This window comes from Haliaeetus leucocephalus, unplaced genomic scaffold, assembly GCF_000737465.1.
Source record: "Haliaeetus leucocephalus isolate CR32 unplaced genomic scaffold, Haliaeetus_leucocephalus-4.0 Scaffold555, whole genome shotgun sequence".
NCBI classification, from domain to species: domain Eukaryota; kingdom Metazoa; phylum Chordata; class Aves; order Accipitriformes; family Accipitridae; genus Haliaeetus; species Haliaeetus leucocephalus.
Window position 1 is genome coordinate 4,336,556 of NW_010972991.1, and position 21,218 is coordinate 4,357,773.

General features: G+C 39.5%; 1 protein-coding gene across 1 annotated transcript in view; it reads left to right on the top strand.

The window, feature by feature from the left end:
- Positions 1 to 17,474, top strand: part of ADCY8 (adenylate cyclase 8 (brain)) — a 131,872-nt gene extending 114,398 nt beyond the window's left edge. Inside the window, 5 exon segments of the mRNA XM_010576916.1 lie at positions 1,623 to 1,781; positions 5,971 to 6,117; positions 12,856 to 12,948; positions 15,296 to 15,410; positions 16,899 to 17,474. Coding sequence (XP_010575218.1) covers positions 1,623 to 1,781; positions 5,971 to 6,117; positions 12,856 to 12,948; positions 15,296 to 15,410; positions 16,899 to 17,386 — 1,002 coding nt within the window. The 3' untranslated portion in view covers positions 17,387 to 17,474.
- The last annotated feature ends 3,744 nt before the right edge of the window (positions 17,475 to 21,218 follow it).

Below are 21,218 nucleotides of genomic sequence, written 5' to 3' on the forward strand. Positions count from 1 at the left end.
CATATCAGGGCAAAAAAACCTGGACATTCCAAGATTTATGTTGCAGACAGTCATTTTTACTGGCACCACTAAGCCCGGGAACATTTCTTTACACAATCAAAAAATAAATCCAAACCCCAACCCTATGATTTTCTTAGTTTTAACAAATATCAGAACTTAGCAAAGCATCTTCTTAAAATTTTCTATTTTCAGACCTCATATGTAGCACACCCTTTTATCTCTGAACTGACAGTGTCGTCTCAGTTGTCCACTGAGGATGGAAGAAAAATATTTCATGTTACAGTGTGATTGTAAATAACCAGAATGACACTATCTACAATGTAAAGATTAGCTGCTAATATTCTAAGCTAGGTTTAGAGATGTGAAATTTTCATGTACAGCAGCATAAAAAATTAGCTGTGAAAAACTGTATTCGTTTTTTGCAAAGCTCTTATTGTAGCAACATTAAATATCTGAAGCATCAAAGAACTCAGAATCCACCAGCAGCTCCTGCTCCAAGCCAATCTGTAAAACATCTTTAGAACACCTTGCAAAATTACAGTCAATGTTGCCTTCTCAGTCAGCTGGTAGAGATAAAAGTCAGTTATGATCTGATATGGGCTCTGCCTTCTAGCACAAAAGGAAGGGGGAAAGAAACTGAAAAATGTTGACAAAAAAAATTTAAAAATACTTTTTTCTGACAGGTTTTTTTGGTGCCGTTAATTTAGGGAATTAATAGTTCAAACATGGAACATCAAAATACTAGAACTGGAAAAGATATTGTTTATGAAGGTGTCAAGAGCATCCAGAGGGCAAGTAAATCACTGCTAAATTGCATACAACCTTTCGAAGTTTATATCAAGCCAGGGTCACTTTTAGCTTTTAGGAAGGAAATCTCCCTGGAGTACAGTCAACCTGTAAGCCCCCTTGCAAGGTGCTTTGCATTTTCTTCTGAAGAGTTTGCCATTGGTCACTGCTAGTGACAAAAAATGTGAGCAAGATGAGTCACTAAACAATGCCTGAACCCCATCTTGGTCACTCCCACCCACTGCAGGCTTGCCCTTTATTTCAGCTTAGTACATGAATTATACCCCAACCACTTCCTTAATCCCAGCACCTTTTGGCAAACCATTTGATGTCTCCCAATTGTAAAATTCATCTATTTCCTGGCATAATGCACTTCTCTGCTGGGTGTTTGATTATTATTATCTCTGGTTAGAGCATCTCAAGCCTCACAAATATGAAACCTATTTCATTTGAAAACACATATGAAAAGTGGAACATATTTATTTCATACCAATATCAATATTTTCCAATACCTTATCTCCTGTCTGACTCCATTATCTAACTAATAAAGAGGTGCTTAAAAGGAAAATAATTTTGTGACATTTTCTAGCCACTGACCATGGCAGTAATATGACAAATATTATTTTGCCCAAGATTCCTCTGAGACACTTACCATACACAGGGCAAAGAAATAATCTCTTTTTTTCTGGCAATTGATTCAAATTCTTTTAGTCAAAGATCTTCAGCAGCACTGAAGGCGGTTACATGGCACAAGCAGCCTGCCAGGATGACAATACAATCTCTACTCTTATCTTGTCAGCTTTTATTTTTGCCTTTTTTTCTTTCTGGAACTACAGCTTGAATACACAGCAAGGCTGGATTTTCTGTGGCGTGTTCAAGCAAAAGAAGAAATCAATGAAATGAAGGAGTTAAGGGAGCACAATGAAAATATGTTACGGAATATTTTACCCAGCCATGTTGCTCGTCACTTCCTGGAGAAGGATCGGGATAATGAAGTATGTATTGGGTTTATTTCTGATACTTTTGTCGAATTAGCAAAAGAAAAGCAGATCCATTTGGAAATTGTTAGAACTTAGATCTCAATAGGATTCATTACACAAATACTGCCAACATTTTGTATCTGATCCACATTAAAAAATGTTCATGTTTTAAAGTAAAGGGTTCTGCACTTCTAGGACCACATCTGGAGTGCTGTTTCCAGGTTCAGGCTCACCGGTAGGAGACACATGGACCTACTAGAAGAACAAGTCTAGCGGAGGGCCACCAAGATGATCAGGGGATTGGGGCACATGGCATATGAGGAGAGGCTGAGAGAACTGGGTTCATTCAGCCTTAAGAGGAAAAGGCTGAAAGAGCATCTCATCATTGTCTTCAACTACCTAATGGGTGTTTATAGAGAAGACAGAGTCAAACTCTTTTCTGATGTGCAAGTGGAAGGACAAGAGACAATGACACAAGTTGCAGGAAGAAAAATCTCAGTTAGTGTCCTGGTTTCAGCTGGGATGTAGTTAGCTGTCTTCCTAGTAGCTGGTACAGTGCTATGTTTTGAGTTCAGTATGTGAAGAATGTTGATAACACTGATGTTTTCAGTTGTTGCTCAGCAGTGTTTAGACTACAGTCAAGGATTTTTCAGCTTCTCATGCCCAGCCAGGGCACCTGACCCAAACTGGCCAACAGTGTATTCCAGACCATGGGACATCACATCGAGTTTAGGAACTGGGAAGTGGGGGGGCAGGGATTCGCCGCTTGGGGGACTGGCTGGGTGTCGGTCGGCGGGTGGTGAGCGATTGCCCTGTGCATCATTTGTACATTTCAATCCTTTTATTACTACTGTTGTCATTTTATTAGTGTTATCATTATCATTATTAGTCTCTTCTTTTCTGTTCTATTAAATCGTTCTTATCTCAACCCAGGAGTTTTACTTCTTTTCCTGATTTTCTCCCCCATCCCACTGGATGGGGGGGGAGTGAGTGAGCGGCTGCGTGGTGCTTAGTTGCTGGCTGGGGTTAAACCACGACAGTTAGATACAAGGGAAAAAAATCCTTGGAAAAGTGGTCATTGCATCGGGGATCAGAGATGTTGTGAAATCTCCAGTCTTGGAGTTATTCAACCGTCAACTGAGCAAGGTCATGAGAGACTTGACCTAATTGGCCCTGCTTTGAGTGGGAACTATATTAGATGACCTTCATAGGTCCCTTGCAACCTATGAGTCTATGAAAATCTAGTATTCCTAAAAAAAGATACGTGAATTTAACAGAATGTCTGTGCCACCTTAAGATAGACCAGTGTCGCAGAAGTATTATTACAGCCCTGCCTGTTATTATGGAAGGAATCTTTGCAACACACTGCAACACACCTGATCCTCTCGCATCTTCAGACCCATGGAAACATTTTTGCCATTTCATATTGCCCCTGAATTGCTTCTTTGGGGCAGTTAACAAAACACCCATTTCAGAAACATAGTTTGTGGATATGTTCCTAAAGAGTTTTTGTAGTACAGAAAGAATAGCTTAATAATGGAGTCTCTGGATATTCCTAAGACAGAGTTTAAAGAGAAGTTGCTGAAGGGATAAAGTCAAGTCCAGAATTTGTTCCTGAAAGCAGCAGTAAGCACTTACTCCTCATCTGAACTAAGTCAAATGTGTATTATAATATTATCTGTGAATAAAGGCTATTGTATGATGAAATTGGAATTTTCTCATGTAATGTTGGAATGATCTTTTATAATGAAGAGTTTACAAATGTTACAAGGTTCAGGCTGCCAGCACTGACCTATCTATTCATTGTGCAGCAAACAGGAATCAAGGCTACCCTTTTCTAATTGTACATTTTGGAAATAGATGTAGCCAGATGAATTAGACTGCACAATGAGGAAACACTGTGTTCTGAAGATGTGATTTCAAATATCACCTAGGGAAAGATGCTATAGTGAGAAGCTACAAGAAAAGGCACTTTAGAAATCAGCCTCTTGAGGAATTTTACACTCTGTGGGTATTAAAGTGCCATAAAACCACTGTTCTGTAGATGAGAAAATGTGTGTGTGAAAGCAACTAGGTTAAAATTCTTCATTGCAAATGGAGCAGACCCTGATACCAACTACGAGTGTGTTCTGGTATATCTGCATTATGGATTTTTCAGGAAATACATGTCCTCTCTTACACATTCATTCACATACACTCACATGCATAATGATCTTCAGAAACAAACAGATGCCCCATGGATCACTGCTGATGCTTCAATAATTTGCCACTGAATTAAATTCCACCACCCCTGCTTTTTGTAAGGCAATTTCCAGAGTGACTATACTTGGGGATGATTTATGCATGAGCCGGCTGGCTGTAACATCTACCAGATTTCAGTACAATCAATCCTGCAGTTCATGTCTGGCCATTAAGTTAATTTCTCTGCTCTCAAAAAATGAATTCCCAAATGTGTACTGTAAGCGTTTTCTCATGGATGTATTATTTCTGTCTTGATGCCTCTTACCAAAAATAGAAAAATGGAGCAGCTGAAGGCTCAGCCAGTTGTTTTCTATCTTCGTGATCTGAGGAAAGAGTATGTCTGTGTGTATATAAGCTTCTCCTAGCACACACTGTCTAGTCTTCCATAAGCATCCATGAACTAATGTGTGTATTACTTTTTTCTATACTTATGAAAGGGAATAAGAGTGTCCTTAGAGTATTGCTTCCCTGACCCTGCAGATGTTCATCACTGAAAGAAAGTGTAAGGGCAGGGAGGGAATCAATTGGTTTTTTTTCTCTATCAAAGCTTTGCAGTGTCTTTGGAAACTAGCAGAATTTTCCCACTTTTACTGTAGGACACATTGTTAAAGAGTCTAGAGAAGTAGCAGCATTAGCAGCATAACAAAGTGCAGGGCAGGGGTTCAGGATGCTTTTCTAGGGAGAAGCAGGCTGAAGGAAGAAGAGGAGCCTGAGGTGTTCACATCAGGTGTATGGCATCCAGCAGTAAGTCCTTTCATCATGAGACCAAAGATCTAAAATTTTCTAAAGTACACTAAGAACATTGAGAAGCAACTACTCCAGGTCAGAATGTCATAAGGGAAGTCCCAAAACGGAAATGAAATATCTGCCATTGGGTAAAACTAAAGAACTTGAAGCTAGAAAAAAATTAAACAAAAGAGAATGCATATGGTTGTGGTATATTAGTCACTAGAAAAGCATAACAGGAGTTGTGGGGGCCTCTGTCCATGGCATTTTTAAAGTTGAAATTAATTTTGTTCCTAAAAATGTGTTTGGGTTCAGAAAAGAACTGACTGCATTTTCACATATATAATGAATGACAAGAACCCATCCATAAATAAATCTGTCATTCAGCACCAGAGTGAATTATATGAATAATGTAAGTGGAAGCTTATCCCAGAGCATACTTTATCCTAATAGTGTCCTGTGTTCGATCTCTTATAAGCTGCTTTCTGTCCCCAGTAACTCCATTATCACGCTCACTTCTGTTTCTCCCTCCTTTCAAACCCTAATAACAGGAACCTCTCCCAGAGCCAGGCAACCAAATAGCTCAATAGTCATCTTAGGAGAACTACAGTTTACCACAGAGTAAGGGCTCTTTGAAAACCTGTGAATAAACAAACTGGTAAAGAGCTGTGGTAGTGTGAAGTATCAATTATCCACCAGAAAATGTGGTAGCTGAGAGGACTCTTTACAAAGAGGCCATATTAGACATTTTAAATGGTTCTATCTGACCCCTATTAATCAACAAATTTAGAAATACATTGTCAACTGCAAACATTTATGAGACAGACTTAAACAATAATAAATAATAAACATTAGGTTCCTTTTACCTGCCTAACAGTGTTTGATTCTCTGGTATTTGTACTTGCAAATGAAACCTTCATTTCTTCAAGTGGTTCCCCATATAAATCAAAATGAAAAATTCTATTACATTTTTGCTGGTGTAGCCCCCTGACTTCAGAAACAGAAAGAGTAGGCTTTCAAAAAAAGGGCAAACCCCGCATATAATCTGTGATAAAAAAAATGTGAGAGCCGTCAGCCTCCTGCTGTTGAACTTGGCTAACACTTAATACACTAATGCTAACCTCAGATATTAACATGTTATGCATGGAAAAAATAAGAAACCTATCTTAATTGCAGCCAGTTATGTTCTCTTCCCTATATTACCACCTCAACACATTTTTCTTCATTGTTCTTTTAGGAATTATACTCTCAGTCCTATGATGCTGTTGGTGTGATGTTTGCTTCTATTCCTGGATTTGCTGACTTCTATTCCCAGACTGAGATGAATAACCAAGGAGTAGAATGTCTGCGTTTGCTGAATGAAATCATTGCAGACTTTGATGAGGTAATACCAGCTACAAGAGAAAATCTGATAGTTCTTAAACAATGAGTTCCTAAATAACAAATATGTCATCCTAAATTATCAAAGTTAGTAACTATTCCGCTTCCAATAATTGTCTGATTTTTTTACTCCAGTTACAATTGTTTATTTTGCTTTTTTGCACTTAGTCTTGCCAAGATTTGGTCTGAATGACCTAGTGAGATAGAGACTGAAATCAATAGTTACTTGAGTATAAACATGCATAAATAAAAGGACAATCTACTCCAGTGTATCTTGAAGTAGAACATGCCTTAGTTCTGTAGAAGAAAGGAGGATGAAGTTATTTGCAACAGTTCTGGAAAGCAGTGGTCTAAATCCAAACAGACAAAGATGTTATTTTGAAGACATTAGTTGAATGGACTCAGTGAATGTTAAAGGTAAAACAGTGTCATGTTAAATGTGAAGCACACAGCTCAGGAGCAAATGTTGGGTAGAGAATGAAAAGTGGTGACATATTAACTGAGCGGACTTGTCTGGTCAGGTATATTATACAGAGGTAAAAGAAGTAAAGCTGCATGTGTTACTGAGGAATTCAGAGGTGAAAGGAAAGCTAAAAATAAAATAAAATGGAAAGGACATGGAAAGGAAAAATAATTTCTTTAGGTATCTTGTCCAGTTAATTTCAGAAAGGAAGCTGAGGAGGGGATAAGATAAACAGGAGAAGAAAAATCAGGACGCCACTGTAGCTATTGCCAGGTGGAAGCAAGGAAAACATGGGAAGTGAAGAGGGAGTCAGGAGCAAGTTGCGTACTTGGTGTTGTATACTCTGCCAACTAGTTAGTAAGGACACTTAGACAGGTGGTATCGTGTCCTGCAATGAACCCAAGAGGAATTAAGAAAGGGGACAAAGGATAGACCGACAAAGAGCTTTGAAAAAACTTTAAAACTAGGAAGGGTGAAGAAGTAAAGCCAAAATTACCTAGCATCGGGAGTTTTAACCTATACACTGCAAGCAGTTTGCAGGAGTGTGTAGCTCTCCTAAGGTCCCCAAGTGATAGAAGGAGAAACTGAGCCATCTCTACTTAACAGTGAGGTTGGATCTGTGTGCCAGACTGGAATGGTCCAGACAGAAAAGGGGAGGGGAAAGGGCTAGGTGGTGGTGGTATCATTGGTCTGTGACTCTGGTTTTGGAACTTATTTAAAGAGAAATTGGGAAAAAGACATCCTTTTCATGATTCCAGAATTCTGCTGAGCAAGGCAAGATTAGTACTAAACTGGACAGCAGGGGAGAAGGCACATGGATAGCAGGAAATCATTGAGAAACAGTAAAAAATCCTACCCAAGAAACCCATGTTCTGTTTAATCTCTGTTTATCACAAGGAATTTTTAATTCATTTCTGTATTGTGGTAGAGTATCAACTGGAGAAGTGATAAGTGTCTTGTCAGCTTAAAATTAAGACGCAGTTCAAGAAAACAGAATTTGTTCCCTCAAAAGGAGCTGGATCTGGATCTCACATCCCACATGAGCTATGTAACGATAGAGCAATTGTCTAAAACAGAGAAGGAAAAGACTCCACTTAGATTGTGGTCTGAAAAAAGACAACATCTTTTACCATTTAGGGTCTCAACTCAAAAAGCATAATCAGGGTGCAAAAGGCTGAGTTTTTAAGGGAAAACAAGAAGACATACTTAGTCTTTGCATCTGGACCAGGATTTTGTCTATAGATTAATCATACAGAAGATGTTTTTCCAGAAAACTAAAGTATTGGCAGAATTGAGACCTCTCCAGGGTTTAGAATACAGATGAATGAAGATTTAAGAACCAGTGTCCTTTTTTTTTTTTTTTTTTATTTTTTTTAGTTCTAACTCAGTCCTACTTTAAACAACTATCTCTCTTTGAGGATGTAGCCTAGAGTTTTTGTTTTGGTTTGTTTTTTTTCTTTGAAGAGCAAGTATCTCCAAGGGCTTCAGAGGAAGGTACTGGAGGAAAAGATGAAAGTGGAAGGCATGCGACTGAGAAAAAAAGATTAGGAAATAATTTTTTTTTTTTTTCATTCCATCCTGAGCAGCAAGTACCTAAGACCTCTCACAAGTTTTGAGAAATTTATTTTCAATTTGCTCCTCTGGTGGCAGTTATGTTATCTTCATTTCATAAGTGGAAAACAAAGGCAGAAAGGGGTAATTGACTTTCCTGAACTGTTTTGAAAATAAAGATACCTGTTCCCATGGCAGAAGCTAGAACCTAAATATGAACCCAGATCAGGGTCTTTACTGCACTTTCATCCTTCCTCATCCTGGGCATGTGCATGGGAAATGTTCATAGAGTGGTAGCTCATAAAACTAGACCAGGGTTAAGGTTACCAAACTCTGAGAGATAATAAAATTGAAAGTTTATCCATATAATTGGTCAGATACTAAAATTATTAGTGGGAAATAGAAGAATTCACAGGGGATTCATCCTTGCACATTTTAGTAGAAAAAACTACTCTCCTATGAGAAGAGCTCTGTAACGTGCTAAGCTCCTGCACTGCTTTCCCTGTGGGTATAAATACCTGCTTCTTATCTCTGAGATCTTGCACAGCTGTCAGCATGCTTCTTGATTAAGAGTTTTGTTTTTCTTTCCAGATCTGATTAAAATGATTATGGCTCAAACTTAATGCAAAGCCTATGGCCATGAATTATTTTAAAATATTTTGTCATGCACGTTCATATAATCTTCACAACAAAATTCCATTGCCACTGTGGCAATTACTGAAGACAAGGTTTTCATCAAAAGCCCTAACACAATATTACATTCAGGCCCCTAACACCTGCTCTGTAATTAATAAGGACCTAATTAGGGACTGTATTATGTCCCAGACATGTTTAGTTGAATAATAGGTATGTTGTTGGTATGGGTAGTAAATGAAATTACGTAATCCCCTGCTGACTGCTAAGCTATTTCCAGCACGGTCATCCATTAGTTTATTTTGTCTAAGCAATCTGAAGGGTGATATGCCAGGCAGAACAAGCGAGTAATCCTACCCATGGAAAAGGAACCAGAAGTCATTTCAGGTATGATGTTTCAGGGTCAGTAATGTTTCCATGTAACTATTGACTGACAATACATGGTGTCACAATTCCTTGTTTTTCATGACGTGTCTTGCCAAGATTGCCTGCTGTCTCAATACAGCTCTGGAAGCAAAATGCAGATGTGCAGCTTGAGAGCAGAGCAGATCTGTTAGCCCTCAGAAAACTTTGCTTTTCAGCATCATGTGAACACCTCTGTAAAGATACCCAAATGTAGAAGCCTTAGCACTCATGCTGTTCTGGAGCAAACCGTTGGAGGTTTTTCAGGGAAGCATGCTTTAGATGACACTAGACATCTAGGTTTAGACAATTGACTAGACTTCCTAATCTCAGATCAGATTCTACTCTGTGAGTCCCCTCCCTTCCTTACATAGATAATAGGGATTATCTGGGATAGTAGGGATGCTCTGTCCATAGGGCCAGGAAGATATTTCTGAATGAAAGCAGTGGTAAAAATACAAATTGACCTGGTTTGGAAAATGTGATAGGTACATGAGAAGGAGATCTGGGTTATTTCTTTCTCCTTTTTAGAGGAGTTTCCTTGTTACTACAAAACATAAGGCTTACACTCCAGATCCGTTATTTTGTTTTCCAGGTAATGGATCTATGTTAGGGAGACAAAGCCAGTCAAACAAAAAATAGTGAACGGTGGAACAGAACATGCCACCAACAACTGCATGGGGTAGAAGCCCACAGAGGGGTCAGGCTGTGACTGGGTCTTTCTTAGGAAGCTGGGGGAACCTGGTCCAAAAGTCAGGCTTGGGGAGTAGGTGATTGACTCAAAGCACAGGTTTTACTCAGGGTTTTTTTCCGTGATGGCTCACAAATCTGTTGGTTTCCAAATTATCCAGGCTTCCTGTCAACTGAGGCAGAATGGGAGGTGTTGATTTCTGGATCAAAAAAGGAGATTTTTTTTTAATTTGACATATAGCATCATTATAGAATACAGTTATATATAATTTCCTATTTTGTACCCAAGCACAGGAGTGCTGACAGGAACAGTTCATACATCAAAAAAAACCCCCATGAACATCGCAAATCTACCTTTATAATTACCCATTTTTTATATGACTGTAGTCTAAAGACACTTACAGGGCTAAACTCCCATTCTTAGGGATATTGCACCAAAAAAATAATATTGGAACATTTCTGCTGAAGATTATGAGTCTTGAAGGAATTTTGCTTTTTTAAATGTAATATTCTTTCTAGCCTTTTTAATCTATCATTTATGTATCTTAGTGATGTTACAGTTGGGATTTGTGCTTTAATAAGAGCTTTCTAGTTCATGGGCAGGTTTTTCCCCTCAGTTTCTTTATCCTGCAGTGATTTACACAGTGTTTATGGCAACAGATTTTAATATATTATGTTGCCACAAATAGAGGTTTTGCCAGAACACAGGATCCTGCTTTCAGACTTTGATGATTACTTGTAGCTGTATGCCATGTCGCGGAACATTCTTTTTTGTACTACTTTGTGTATGTTTCATTGCATGTGTATATCCCAGGGTCTGACCTCCATATAACCTTGGCTGTACATGAATTGCAGCATTGAGCCATTAGTTGCTTTTCAGATACCAACCACATTCCAGTGTTTGAAAATGTTCCCTGGACTATCTTGGTAAATTAGCAAGCCTATTTAAAATGTCATAACAAATAGCAGCTGATTTAGGACTGAGTTGGAATATCTTTCCCCAGTATCAAAATCCATCATCCTGTCATGCAGTGAAGAAAGTAATTGGTAAATAAACCATTATTTGAAGAAGGAAAGAAGCTACCTAACAGACAGGATAAAGCAGGAAAAAAAAATAGAGATTTGGAAACAATAATGAATGACAAGAAAAAAGATAATCTGAGATTATTTCTTCTAAATTGCCTCACAGCCAATAGGTCCTTTCTTCCTTAAAAAGAGTGTTTTTAGATATTTATCATACATTTTAAATTACAGTGCTGTTTGTTGTTGCTTCCAGCAACCATCTGGAAAATAAAATATAGGCTGTTTTAACCAAGACTATTTTCTCCCCTTGCCCACACACCTGGTGCTCTCAGACTACTCACAAAAGCAGAGCTACAAGAAATGATCTTTAAGAGAGCAGTTGGAAGAGCTGCCCTTGTAGGAGGGATATGTAGATAATGGGCTTTTCTGGCGGTTTCAAGAAAAATGAGAAGCAGGTCAAGTTTTTGGACTTTCCTGGCTTGGAAGCGAGCCATTGACCATATGGCTTTGTATTCCCTGCGCGCAATGCTGTGCAGCCTCCCATTAGAGACAGATGGTGCGATATCTGTACACGAACAGCAAAGCTTCCAAGACCCCGGCACTCCGGCTGACGTACACTGTGGTTAGTTCAATGGCAGGGGATATTTCATGTTATGTCTTTGGTATGTTTCTCCTTTTGAATGAAATAATCCCTTTAGTTTTTAATTGACAGGAAATTCAAACCCACAAGATGGAAAAAGAATGCATGACAGTATATAAAAAAGGGGGGAAATGCTTCATTAAATTTTTGTCTGACCACAGCAAGAATTTTTTTTCATTTAAATTCCAACTAAGTTGAGCCTTTAGAACTGAAAGTTTGAAATTCCTTTTCTCTGTGAACTGGGTTTTTTTTATTCCAGGACTGCCTAACCAGATTGATACGTAAATTTATTAGATACCATACTGCTTATCGTGAAGTTTCCCAGGGTATTTTGGTATTAACATCAGCAATACACATTTTTAAAGCCTGTGATGAGGTGATACGTGCCCATATCCCACATAAAGCTCTATCGTCATTGATAGAGTTCACAACCTGAACTCAGCTTAGGTCTCTCAAGGAAGGCTCTGGCTTCTATTTCATGGAAAGACCTAAGTTAAATTGTGAATATGGACTTGGAATAAGGACCAAACTGTCACTCCCACTCCACTCAGTGCTTTAGTCGCTAGACTAAATTTATTCTTCCTCTTGCAGAGTCTCAATCTGACAAGTTCTTAATGCCTACTTATCACCTATAGCTATCCCAAAAACATACAGGTGTTTACTGCTTCCCATTGGTTCCCTGTATTTTTTATAGAAGGGGAAAATACATAAGAGAAGTGCAGACTGAATAACCCAATGGACATACCAGTGTTAGGTCTGACAGTAAGTAAAGGGAAGCATGGGATACAGGAGGACTTGATCTCTCATAGAAGTTCTTTGGAGGCATCTTCCTCCATCCATTGACTGTATAAGGTGGTTAAAATGGTTATTTTAAAGGGATTGAATTCCCTTTAATATTGGTCCCATCACCTGAATTGTTGCTGTAGCAGCAGTTAACTTGCAAACTGAGTTCCTCCAAAACAAATTTAAGAACACTTTTAAGTGATCAAGTCTTCTTATATTCACACAGAGAGTTGGTCTTCACTAATTTTCCGTGATTATACCTCAGGAAACACAGGACTCATCTGCATTTAAGTAAGGCTGGAATATGCATGTCTTATATTATCCCTTACGTGATTTACCAAACAGCTTTACAGAGCACAGCAGAATTTAGCTTGAATGCACTTTGCAAGTAGATGATGTTGCAGAGTCCCAGCTCAGTGTGCCCCAGAACCCAGAATGAGGTGTGCACTGTGACCAACTGGAAGATATCATGAGTGTAGTAATTCGTTTTGATATCTGTAGAAGCATTTTGCATTAAGAATTTCAGAAGTAACTGTGGTTTTTCACATCTGTATTAGTTACTAGGTGAAGAGAGATTTCAAGATATTGAAAAAATTAAAACGATTGGCAGCACATACATGGCCGTGTCAGGATTATCACCTGAAAAACAGGTAAGAGAATAGCTTTCTTTAAGAAGCAAAGCTTTTGGTGTGTCCAACCATTCATGTTAGAGAATATTATTGCTACCTTTATGATGTTCATAGAGCTGTGTTTGCTAAAAGAAAATAGAAATTTGGGGCTTCTGGCAGACAACAGTTGCACTTCTTGATGAATTGAAATGACATCCTGTGCTCGGAACAAGAAACATATGAATTCTTTCCTCAAATTTAGGTTTGTAGGAGAGAGAGAGGAAAAAAAATCTCTTTTCAGTCACACTGATGTGAATCTAGAGCAGGTCTATCTATATCTTTGGATATACTCTAAAGTTACCACTGGAACTCAGACTGGAATCTGCCTGACAGCTTCCAATGATCTGTGAAGAGAGAGGATCTATTAACTGACAGCATACTTATGCAAGTGTAAGGTTGCATTTATACATTTTTGTGATGATGTAGCTGTACATCTACAGACAGCATGATAAACCTTATGTCAAAAAGAAAGCAGACCCATCAGTTCAATTGAAGAACATCACAAAGCCAGAAGGCTGCACGCTGCCCTTACTTGCAGAGCTGCAAACCAAGCTGAGGGAAAATTCAGCCACAGAGGACACATGCACAGTCACAGCCATAAACCTCAGATAAGTCAGATGAGAGAAATCCATTCATAATTACACCCAAGAATATGCCTGGAAACAGGGTCTCCAAAGAAATAAGATGAGGCTCTAAGATACATCCAGAGAGAAATCGGCTGTTGCTGAAATCTGTCTTGCTTGGCAACCGGTACCTCTCCCCAAGGAAGAGCACCACAAAAAAGGGTGTGCTGCCCCAGATCAACCACAGAGTGGGAATCAGAGCTGCCCACATTGATGGCAGCTGCCAGCAAAGAAGAAGCCAGATTAGTGTGAACTTTATAAACCAGAAAATTTCCATTGTTTGTTTAGAATACATTATAAAACATGTGGAGTGTAACTAGCTGAGCATCTCCCACCTACAGAGTAACAAGTGATGCTGACAGCTAGAAATCCACAAAACTAGACATGCATGAGATTTTTGTTTGTTCCAGTTCAAAATGATTTTGTGCAGAGATGGCAAAGAAGGACTGAACATCAGGGAGGTAGCTGGTTATAGCTACACAGCTCCTAACCACTTCTTTTGACTCTTGATGTGGGTAAAAATACAAAGGGAGAAGATCTTGACTGCATTTCCAAGACTGATTAACTCATCCTTTTTCTTGAACTGTAATAGCCCAATGGAATTTTTATGTATGTTTTAAATATACTTATCTTCATACATACATGTCTATCATCTTGTCAGCACCTAAGAAGTGAGGGCTGCTGAGGGAGGCTGGCATGCTGTGAACTGAATGAGGCTGAGGACAAGGACCAAGCACGGTGTGAGTGGAACAGAGTGATGCCAGGGAGATGCTTATGTTCAGTATTAAACGCTGAGGATGAGGAAAATTGCAAAGGGCTGGGCTGTATGACCCAGGGTTGGCTTGCAATGCTTCATTCCTATGAACTGGAAATTTGTTTGCTGAAAGAATTACCTGGTTTCAGAATAGAGGAGACAACATTGTACCACTATCAGGCCAAAACCACGACTATTCCTTACTCTATTGCCTACTCAAAGAAACAATTAAGGAGTTCCCTGTCCTCCCTTGAGAGTCCCTGCCCCATCATCTGCTCTGTTGGTGTTCTGGAAAGACTAAAACCCAGTCCTGGTCCCCATCTGTATATCGACTGCCCTGTAGGAATGGAAATGGAGGGGAAGGAGCAGGGAGTCACTTGACTGCTCTAAACAGAGGTGACTAATGAGCTACAGAATAGCCTTTTCTCTCCCAACTAACTGGTCCCAGGCTGTCTGGCTTGCCCTGTTATTCCTGTCACTATTTCATCCCTGAGAACACTGGAATTAGTGCTTTTCCTGGGTGACAGTTTCAGCAAAGGACAATTCCATCTTTCACTTTTTTTGCTCTACTTCGCGCTTACATGGGTCATCCCTGGTTCTCACTAGTTTTTGTCCCTTGAACCTGAGCTTTCTCAATCCTCTCTATACTTTCTTTCTCAGCCTTAGATAGATTTCACATGCCTTATTAATTCCCCTGATTGCCCATCAGATTATTGACAGGAAATTACTTTCTTTGGTACTTCATGCTAAGCTGCTCTGTATCGAGGTATACAAGTGTTGTACTATAAATGGGAAGCATTACCATTAATAATACCCTACCTCTCTTGGATCTAGTACATTGAAACTGTTCTTACAAATTCCAAATTCAGACACTTGGCACTTGGTAGAGATGGGTGGGAGCTGGGCAAATGCAAAACTTTTCTAACATATTGATTTACAACTTACTCCTCAGCAATGTGAAGACAAATGGGGGCATTTGTGTGCTCTGGCTGACTTCTCCATAGCTCTGAATGAAAGCATACAGGAGATCAACAAGCATTCATTTAACAACTTTGAACTCCGTATTGGTAAGCACAGTTCAAACATGAGAATTAAAATGGGGTTTTGTCTGCAAAACTCTGCAAGTGCACCCCAGGAGCATTGCAAGGACACATACAATTTAAGAGACACCGAATACTGTATCCTCTGTTTTCAAATGTACTTCATCCCAGGCAAAGTTAGAAATAAGAAATACTCCATTTGTAGAATATGGGCCCTGATTTAGGGACTGCAGGAGTTCTAAGTTTTAGTGAATTGTGAATGGGTAGCATAATTAAGCTACTGTCTTTAACAAGTCTGGACAAAAGCCCATAGATATAACACAAAAAAGTGAACTGGGCAGCCCAGATCTAACCTCAAGCTTGATACTGGCTTGCACGGTCTCTAATTAATCTCCCTGTTTCAGATTCTTTTTCAGTAAAGGTGTAACAGTAGCTTAACCTAAACCCTGTGTGTAGTACTTTGGTTTTACACAAAAATTGAAATCCAGTTCTGACCTGACCGGTGGCAGCAGCTCTAAATTGTTGCGATGGGGAACCTATTATCCTGGATGGGATATCCTGGATGGGTAATAGGATGGGACATGAAAAGGTGGCCTGAATATATGGCACGTAGCAGCAGTAAACCTGATGGCTTCTCATGCTGATTGGCTCACTGGCCAAAACGAAAAACCAACTGGAAGAAACATGGCCTTTACAGATGACCCTGCCATAAAAAAGCTGAAGTATATTCATCAGTCACAGCATGGAGGGTCACAGCATCACTATCTGTGGTCTGCACTTCCTAAGAGTTTTGAACAGAGAGCTCTAAGTTCCCAAGATTTCTCAGGGAACATGCATCCACTCTTAGTAAGTGTGGATCACTTGTAAAGAAAGATTTCATAAAGCATGAATGCAACAGTCTTTGGAAATAATTTCTATCACCAATTTAAAAAAATATTCTTTAAAAAAAAATCTAAAAAGCTAAGATCCTTTTGCCAAAGATGTGCCTTTCACTATCACTAAATGTATTCTTAAATCACTTCTGTAGGAAAAAATAGTCTCTTCTATATTATTGCTTGTCTTGAATTCATGCATCAATCTTACAAGATACAGTCTTTCAATGCATTTGTAGAATAATATTTTCACTTCATGGAACATAAGAATGTAATTTCTTGACTGTATAGCCTTCAACAAGTGTAGACCCAGAAAGATCCTTCCAGAGAGATCTTTCCTACTACATAAGAATCAGTTTGCAGGAGCTTTGGCAATAGCGTGCAGAATACAGATGATATGTAAGTACTGCGGTTCCACTGAGATGTACATCCTGTAAAATAACTCTGTGGATATAATTTTTCATGTCTTCTAGCTTTTCTGGCTTTTTTTTTTCTAACTTCCTTTGTATATACACCTCTTCCTTAAGCTTAGAGATAAGCGTATCTGAACGAGGCTTCTTATAGTTCTTAAGTGCAAATATGTTTTTCAGCTATTCTTGTCTAACTGTCTGTCTCTTCTCTATTTTTTTTTTTTTTTTAATAGGGATTAGCCATGGCTCTGTTGTAGCAGGAGTCATCGGTGCTAAGAAACCCCAATATGATATCTGGGGCAAAACAGTTAATTTAGCAAGTCGAATGGACAGCACAGGTGTTAGTGACAGAATACAAGTGCCTGAAGAAACGTATCTGATCCTGAAGGACCGGGGATTTGCCTTCGACTACCGAGGAGAGATTTATGTCAAAGGTATCAGTGAACAGGAAGGAAAAATCAAAACATATTTTCTTCTAGGAAGAGTTCAACCAAATCCTTTAATCTTACAACCAAGAAAACTGACTGGACAGTATTCATTAGCAGCTGTTGTATTAGGACTTGTACAGTCTCTTAACAGGCAAAAACAGAAGCAAATCCTTAATGAGAACAATAACTCTGGAATCATAAAAGGACATTATAACCGGAGGACTTTGCTCACTCCCGGTGGATCTGAGGCAGCAGCCCAGGCAGAGGGGGCTGACAAAACTGAATTGCCATAATCAGCATTTTGTTTGTGTTCTTTTTTTTTTATTATTTCTTTTATATATAAAAATAAATATACAAATAAAAAGGGTTTAATTTTTTTTAGAAGAAGTGTGATTATTTTCTGGTGTGCTATTTCAATGAGATTCAACTTCCTACATATTAACAAATGGTGTCAGCATCTCTCCCTTCAGCTGTGATTAACTTCTGAATCTCCAGACACAGTAGCTGTAGGCCACCGCTCTGCTGTGCCAGCTACCTGCAAAAAGGGACAAAAATAAACGCTGACTGGAGAGATTTAGAACATAAATTGTGTAGGGAGTTAATGACGGGGAAAGGAGGGAATACTGTCCACACTTTACAGGTGAAAGCAAAGGCATAAGGAGATAGAGTAGGTTCTTCTCACCTTTAGTTGCCTTCACAAGTGCAGTTATAAGCATGTAAACTAGTTGCCTGGTCTCCATAACAGCCAGGGAAAAGCTAGTCAATACAGCCAAAGGATTTTAAGGTGTGCTATCTGCCTGGGTGTGAGAATCTGGGAGACAGAGGAGATGGGTCTTGCCCTAAACCCACTGATTCCATTGAGTCCACGAGCTGTGGGCTCTTAAAATAGCCTCAGGTGGCCTCCTTACAAGTGGGTGACTCCACTGTAGACGGATAAATTGCGTGTGGGTGTCCACCTGACTTCTTGCACCCAAGCCAGGAGGTCAAGGCTCTCCTGTAGGCACTAGGTCATACCTGTTAGTCCTGTTTGGAGGGCTCAAATGCGCTATGGTATCTTGACAGGCACAAGACATGTATGAATGATGACAGAATTACACCTTGAATGACATATCTGGAGCCTACAGCTGAGTCTATTGTCCAGTCAAGGAACTAACCAAATTCTCTGGAGTCAAGTCCCAGAGTTTAGCTCTTAACCCCATCGCCAGCCTGAGTTCTCACCAAAACAAGGGTTGTCTGAGGCTGTAAAATGAGCATGTGCTGAAGTACAGCAGGAGGTAAAGCTCACCGCTAAACTCCTGCTCAGTTGCCTTAAGAGGAAGAGAGGCCAGACTGAGGATACTCCAAATTATTTGTCTGCCAGCACAGAGACAGTCCTGCTGGGATGTTACAATGGCACACCTACGTGTTACAAGCCCTGCGTCAGAAGGAGAATAACTTCTGGGGGGATGGCTAGTCAACTTTGCCTTGGAAACAGTCAGTATATAGCAGAGGTTCCTATATGGATCGTTGCCATGATTCATACTGAGCTGTAAAGTGCACAAATGAACTTCTTATCAAGTCTGTATGCTCAAAGGAGCTGGGTTTGTCTCAGTACATATTATCTTTAAAGTAAATCACAGATGGAAGCAGCAGAACCTGTAATCACATAGCAATTCCCAGGTGAGACCTCACACAACCAATACAGTGCAACATATGGATTCTTTGTAAATACATGCCTTGGTTTTTGCAGCCTGTTACCCAGTCCTTAATGAAATCTGGGGTTTCTTGGGAGCATCACCACTGAATCAGGCACGTTTTTAAAAGATGGCTATTATGGCTAGATAATTTTATAAGACACTATCATTTACTAACAAGAGGCACCAAAATATGAAAGGTTTTAATTGTAGTAAGATAAAAATAATGCTTTTCTTTGTAAAATAACCTGATGAATGCATTTGTGGGGCAAAATTTAATTAGCTGAGTGCCATTTTCAGAAATAGAAAATAATAAAAATGACCAAATTCTACAGAAAATTGTGTCACTGAACTATGGGTCTGAGCACAGACCAAACAGCAGTCTGAAATATTACACCCAGTGGTGATGCTGCCAGTAACTGAGCTCTCATTCCAACTTGATTACTCCTTTGAATCCCCACAAGCATCATTTTCTATGCCACACAGGGAAAGCTGAGCCCCTCAGCTCAGCCAGGCCAATGCTGATACTGTAGGAGAGGAAGACAAGGAAGGGCTAACATCTGAAGCAATTAATTTAATTTCACATTTACAGTGGTATTTGAAGCACGAAAAAATGAAGTTTTGGCTGGTTTAAAAAGCTCATTAACAGCTGTCCTCTCCTTCACAGCTTGTTTCTGTGCTGGATGGGTTCACTTCTCCTGGTTCCCTAAACATTTAATTCTTGCTAATTTCCCAGCTGAACTGGTTTTCTAATTCTCACCACTGCTGCCAACCTCTGTAATGACAATTAGCAGTGAGTGGAAGGTGTTAACTAGATAACAGGATTGGCAACTTGAGCTGTGAGGGCAACTTCACTGCTCCTTACGGTGGGTCCAGATCTCCTGCTTCTTATCATAGACAGGGATGGCTTTCTGTGTTATGCCTCTCAAAATCTCCATTAGCATAACCATGTTCCCAAGCAAAATTGTTTGCTAATGAAGCCTGAGTCTGTGTTGACCAGATAAAGAATTTGCTATATCAGCTCATTACCATGAATAATTCTTTAGTGAGGAATTTCACCTGTGACTGCCTCAGGTAAATCCCTGCTTGGGACTATTTGTCTACACTAGATGGCTATTTGTCACCCTAGCAATTACAATGCTTGTTCCTTTTCCAAGTGTGATGACCTTAAAGGGTCAGCAATGTTATTTCTCATTGTAGCATCTGTTTTCAGTGGAGCAGCAGCTATTATTTATGCTCTCAGTCTTCCAGTTTTACTCTGTGACTTTATGGTACCGTTAGAGTATTCAGCTTTCCCTCACAACTCTGTCTTCAGGGTTCCTTGTTCATACAGGGTAGAATTGCTCATACGAGGACCTATAAAGCAAAACCACCTAGTTAATATCCTTTGAAACATGCATGCCTGGGTTAATAAAGGCAAATTGCCTTGATATTTTAACTCTTTGGCCAAACCAGCTAGACAGTGTTGAGAGCTTTCTTCGATTTTCCCCATTAAGAGGAGGAAGCCTTGGCAGAACCTGATTACACTCTTTGATGTCACCTTACTTGTTTCTACAGATGCACACTACAGAAACAAACAGCAGCCAGCTGCTTGGTCAGAAATTTCTACCTGCGTCCCTCCAACAAGCTCAGTGCCATAAGCTCTGCTGACTTAAATGTTTTCTAAACAAACAGGTTGAAATTCATAGCTTTCTTCTCTGAAAAGCAACATACAATCAACTACATCAAGGGCAGTTTATGCCAGCTTTGAAGTACTCATTCTTAATCATTAAAGCAGATAGAATATTGACTATCTGGACAACAGTCCTGTGCCAAAATCATTACTGTAATGCTCCAAGTGCATATTTGCAACCATCATTCCTATATTCTAGCAAAGACCATATCTGTGGCAAGAGTGCTTGTTTGCATGACAGTGAAGACGTTTTAGTGTTGATTAATTTAGGCCATTCACCGATCTTAGTAACATCTATCCAGAAAGTCACAGTTAGGTACTGATACCTGTCAAGGTATCTACTTTTAGCTCACATTAAGACTCAAGACAGAGAGAGTTTACCTCTACTGAGAACAGTGTGATAGGTGTGATATCACTTAGAAGCGTGTGCTGAGAAAAAAAGCAATTCAAAAAAATAGCCCTTGCACACAAGGGAAAAATATCACTCACTGTCCTCAGCTTTAATTCATTCCTGATTACATCACAGTCGTTTGCACATTTCGAAAAGCACAGCAAAAAAAAATCAAAACCAAAAAAAACCCCAGACAACTCCTCTAATCCTTTTATCATTAGCAGAACTTCAGCTGCCTTTCCTAAGTGCAATGGGAGTCAAGGAGTTTATACAAATACACAGCACAGCAAAGGTGGCTAATAGCCAAATGTCCTGTCGCTGCAATACTGTCAAGCTGCAATGCAGGGAGCAGAGAGCCTGGCTCCAGAGCAGACTTGACGAACACGCAG